General features: G+C 47.4%; 1 protein-coding gene across 1 annotated transcript in view; it reads right to left on the reverse strand.

Moving 5' to 3' along the window:
* DACT1 (dishevelled binding antagonist of beta catenin 1) overlaps positions 1-5330 on the reverse strand; it is a 94241-nt gene that overhangs the window by 6467 nt on the left and 82444 nt on the right. Inside the window, exons 2-4 of the mRNA XM_013003653.2 lie at positions 5257-5327; positions 2849-2981; positions 1400-1555 (exon numbers count right to left, since the gene is read on the reverse strand). Coding sequence (XP_012859107.1) covers positions 1400-1555; positions 2849-2981; positions 5257-5327 — 360 coding nt within the window. The remainder of the gene's footprint in view (positions 1-1399; positions 1556-2848; positions 2982-5256; positions 5328-5330) is intronic.

Raw genomic sequence — 5330 nt, forward strand, 5'->3', positions numbered from 1 at the left:
AAAAGCCCCAATTATACTTTCACGTTGGTGTGTTTTCCCTACTTTAGAGTTAATGGAACAAAACAGGCATCCCAACCTCTGAGATCTACACCAACTTGCTCAATTCTGTGAGGACGTGGCATATCCTTCAAGCTTTATTGGCACTTAGTAGAGTGAGGGTCTGTCTGCAAGGTCTGTACCAAACAATCTTTAATGGCTTTCAAGTTTCCTTCTGAAGCCAGATCTGCAGAGCGAAGGGGAGCAATTATCCAATCTGAGGCGCAGACACTCCAGATACCCACACCTGTGCTTCCCCAAGTGATGGATGCGGACAACACATACTGTACAAAGACACCAGCCAATTAGCAACACTCAGCTGCTCTACAGTAAGTCTGTGTGGCCTGGACTCAACACTTCAGCCAAGTAAAGAATGCTGACAAGTTATGGATTTGGTGACCAGTGCCAGCATCTACAGCTCCTCTAATCCCTGCCCTTCCCAGGAGTCATGACAAAACAAGGCTAAGGAAGGAATCCCAAGTTTCCACACCAAATCTGCCACTCAGCAGCCAGGGACTCCCTGTCTTTAACAAAGTTCACCAGCTGCCGTGCTTCCTCTGCTTGCTAAGGAGGCTGCATGTGATTTCTTAAGTCCCTTAACACCGTGGGAAATCATGGAACTGGCAATTAGGCCTAAAGGTGTTCTGCTACTCCCTAGACATATAACCTTAAATAAGTTCCCTAACCTGGCTGAACCTCCTTTTTCTTACACATGAAAGGGACCTAATAACACCTGCATCTTGCAGAACTGGTGTGAGGCGTCACAGGAGATAATGCGTTCAGTACAGTGTGTGACATATAGTGGAGATACAGAAACCCTCCAGGAGCAACAACAGTGGGACTCTTTCTGGAGCTCACTGCAAGGTTCGCCTAGAAAGCGAACAGTAGTATGGGAGGCGAGTGCAACGCCATCCCCCTACCCGCTCAGAAAAAGAGAGCAGGCCATCTATCACAGGGTATTCAGGAAAACGGGGACTGTGCCCTGAAGTTCCCAAAAAAACCCTTAGGAAGCTGACAAACATGTTAAATTTTACTAGTGAGCTTCAGTTTTAAGTGACTCAGGAGGAAGAAAACAGGTCCAAACTGGTTTTCAAAAGAAAATGGTGACCAGTTAAATTAACAGCAAAGACTCAGAAACAGAGCTTAAGACCTAGCATTTGGGGACAAGATTTCTTAAGATAAGCCCCATCCCTGAAACCTTGTTCATATGGATTGTAAACTTAACTACAGCATTAAATGCAGCCAATGGATGAATTTCCCTAAGCTTCTGTCTTTCCATTACTGAAGGGGGTTGGGGCTAGAGATCCTCTCAGGCCCTTGGCCCCTTCCCATTTAAATTCCTATCAATTACAAACATCCTTACCTGCAGATTTAGGGCAACCATCTGAGATTGGCAAGGTTGCTTCCAAGGGGCTGCAAAAACAGGTACTGGAATGACAACTGGATAAACACTCACTGAAGACGGAGTTAGAGGAATTGGAAAGGGACCCTGAAGCCCCATCACTCAGCTCATAAAAACCTACAAAGAAAAACACGATTTGGAATTAAGATCACTTCAAGCAATGTTACACATTCCTACTTGAAAGGGAACAGCCATGTAGGAAAGGTATTCTTGAGGGAGGCAACCGTGGCGCAGTGAATGGGTGTCCTGCTTTTACAGTTTGACTGCAAATCACCCTGTGAAAAGGCAAAGAGCTCATAGCTAGGCTTGTAAGTTACTCTGTCCCAACTTGACCTTGCTCCCTGTCCCCACCTTTATGGATGTGCAAGGAAAGGGACTAAGATCTGTCAAACCTCAACTTTATCATGAATATTTCAGAAGGAACAATTTTAAGAGAAAACAAATCTACTTAAGGAACCAAATGGTTTTCAAAGGGGAGGGGGGAGACCACTTTTGAAGTGGTCTCAGGAAGTGGAAGTGTGACTAATTTTCTAACCCAGTTCTTGACTTTCTCAAGTTTCAAAGGAGTACCAACCTTCCCAAAATCTGAATAAAAACTTTTATTTGTAAACTATGAAATAAAATTGAAAACAGACATCTTTCTTTGGGATTTCTGGGACCAGGGAGCCCCAAATTAATATAGTAAAAACCTGACTCAAAAATATTAAACACCCCACTCCCACCCCCCAACCCATTAACTGCGTAACTGCTCTGCTTAACTGCTCTGCAGCATTGTCAATTTGTCTTTTCCGGCTTGAAAGGGGTGGTCAATAACAAACCCATTAACTAGTGATTTAATGAAAAAGCCTGTGTGCACCTTGACTTTTCATTTCAGTTTCAAGAGGTCTCATAGTTACAAATAGGTGAAGGGCCAAACTTTTTAATGCTAAATCAATAACCATTATTTATGTACTCTGTCCCATTAGAAACATATTTATTAAGGGGGGGGGGGAACCCTACCCCTAAAGATTTTTGCAAATGAATGCTCTTCCCCCCAGATCAGAGACCACCTAGTAACATGATCTGATCTGAGTAAAGGTGAGGGAGGAGTCACTCAAGGTAGGATTAGCCAATGGTTGATTTTCTACCACAGTGTGTGTGTGTGTGTGTGTGTGTGTGTGTGTGTGTGTAAATCAGGTCAATCTCATATATAGTGTGTGTGTGAGTGTGTGTGTGTGTGTGTAAATCAGGTCAACCTCATTATTAAAAATATTCTAGTCTGGCTTTAGTCCCCTCACTCGCAAGTGAATGGCCGACTGCTTTTTTTATTCTCTCTGAGCACTGCAGGTCAGGGAATGTGACGGGAGCACGCGGGTGGGGGGCGGGGCAGCGGAAGTGCAGCCTTCTCAGTGCTGGCGCTTGCAATCTCACCTGAGCTAGGCCTGCTGTCCGTCTCCAGGTGCTCTTCAGATGTCTTCTCCACATCCAATCTCAGGTCGCTTATCTGCCTGTCGAGTTCTTGCAACTGGTTCAGCAAACCAGCATCTCTTCTCCTCAAACAATTCTAATTAGGAATTAACAGATAGGGAGAATGGACACACTTTGGTGACAAAGACCCAGAAAAATCTGCTCTATGTATTACATTATTCATCTGAAGAATTCACAAAATTATCCCAAACCAAAATGTTACTGGTTGAGGTTTTTAAAAGACACCTTTAAAAATGTCCTATTTTTAATTCTTTCTCATATCTTGTCATGATATAAAGTCTCCTCAATTTTTTTTAAGTTTCAAATAAAACATACAAGGGTGCTTCAGAAACTTTGTGGAAAAAATGGAATTGGGAAAATGGGGTGGGGAAGAGAAAATGGGGTGGGGAGAGGAGTGATAATGGCATTTTTCCATAAACTTCTTGTAAGCCTCCTTCTGCAGTTATTTTTTATAGACCGGGACAAGACAAGCCCATTGGGATTGTCTTAATTCTCTGGTGTCCAGCCAGTTTTTAAAAAACAATACCTCACAGTCCACTCTTCAAATTGAAGGTAGAGTAACAGGTTTCCGACAATACACTCTAATCTTACTTAGGTGAGATTTTTTCTGGCCAAATGTCTCAGCCTGCAGTTTGTTTTCTATTAGTTGCTTTGTGAGGTTTAATCGGTCTTAGGGCCTTTGAAAGTTAGAAGCTAGTACTAATAGCCAGTGCCAAGTCTAATGGGAGCTGGCAGAATCCAAAACCCTCCAGGGAAGGCCCATCAAGATTTGAACTCAGCTCGGGTTTCCAAAGGTGACAGATCTGTTGTACTAACTCACACCGCCACCTAGTGTTTCCTACAGCTGGTACAGCAAAGGAACGCAAAAAGCATCTGGTTCACATCACAGATGCCAAGTCTACAAAAGAAACTAGTGCCACAAATACTAGCTGGCCTGGAATTCTCTTGACACACCACTTTGCTCCCCTTGAGCAGACAATAGGAACGCGCCACTCTCAATCTTAGAGTTGGGAGCGAGAGAAAGGTGCTATTGCCCAAGACAATGCTTAAACGTGAACGGCCAGGTATAACCAGAGAGACGTCTCAAATGGATATTACCCTTAAACCTGGTCGACTACCAAAGAGGTCCGAAGAGCGGTAGAGGTATTATCACAAAACAGATGCAGATGAATTATCTACTACTTCTGTCTGTGCTCTTGACAGCAAAGGCTGGGAGACAGAAACCATATGCTCATCTGCTACAATGAGTTTCTTCAGAAAAATGAACCAAACAAATAAAAAGCACTCTGATGCTCAAAAAAAGAAAGAAAGAAAGACCGTCTCCGGGAAAATGCATTTATATTGCAAAAAATACATCACAGACCACGGCCCAGGTCACCCCTTCCTTGTAAGAGGATCATTCTCAAGCGTGTGCCCAGTCTCTGGAAGCACCTCATGGGTAAGCGAGGGTGTTTCTTTACGTAGGGAAGGGGGTGGGAGGGCTATTTTTCAAAACTACATTTTAAGGTCACTGGAACAAAGCTGCCGCCATTATTCCAAGGCGGGGTCAAAAGCTGTTCATCAATACATTAGACGCCAAAGTTCTTTTGCTTCCCCGTTAATGAAGACGGCAGAGGGCTACGGAGACGCTGACAGAAATCCAATAAGATAAATGCTCCCAGGGAGCAGGTTTGCTCCGCCGCCGCCTCCCCCACCAATCCCGGGGATCACCCGGGCGGAGGGGGCACTCCCCCCACGCCAATTCCCAGCGCTCGCGCCGAGCCGGGTTCCCTGCTACAAAGGGCTCCCATCAAACGCAGCCCCCGCCAGCGCGCAAGCTGGCACGCCGGGCAGAGCCCTGCGAGGGGCACTGCCGCCTGCCTGCGGGCGCTTCAAAACTCCGCGCTGGACGGGGAGCCCCGCCGCAAAGCCCCCTCCTGGGCTTTTGTCCCCTGTCGGCGGGAGGAATAGAAGGAGGAGTAGGAGTAGAATGCCCTCAAATGAAATGGCATTTCAAGTGACGGTTGGCGAGAACCTGCAGGCACGGGGCAGGTATTCGCCTAACTAGGGGGAAAAGCGAAGGCTACCAACAGGCGCCCCCAAGAAATCCCCAAGACCGGAAGGCGGAGGGTCACCCTCGCCCCGCCATCGGCGCGGGGTGGCCGACGCCTCACCTGCTCAGACACAAAAGCGGACACGCGTGGGCGTGGGCAGCCCACGCGCCATGGGCCACTCTGGCGCCACCCGGGTCGGAGGGGTCCCCTGCGGGCATGTCCTCCGCCACAGGCAGCCTCGCGCCCACCCGCGGCCCTTGCCCGGACCCCCAGCCCCGCCGCGGGGCCCGCCCTGCCCCACCAGCGGGCACGACCTACCAACTGTTTCCGCAGCAGCAAAATGTTCTCCTCCAAGAACTTCTCCTCCAGGCGGCTGCGCTGCGCCGCCTCTG

The sequence above is a fragment of the Echinops telfairi genome, unplaced genomic scaffold (genome assembly GCF_000313985.2).
Source record: "Echinops telfairi isolate 266 unplaced genomic scaffold, ASM31398v2 ScPeMD7_18;HRSCAF=68, whole genome shotgun sequence".
NCBI classification, from domain to species: Eukaryota; Metazoa; Chordata; class Mammalia; order Afrosoricida; family Tenrecidae; genus Echinops; species Echinops telfairi.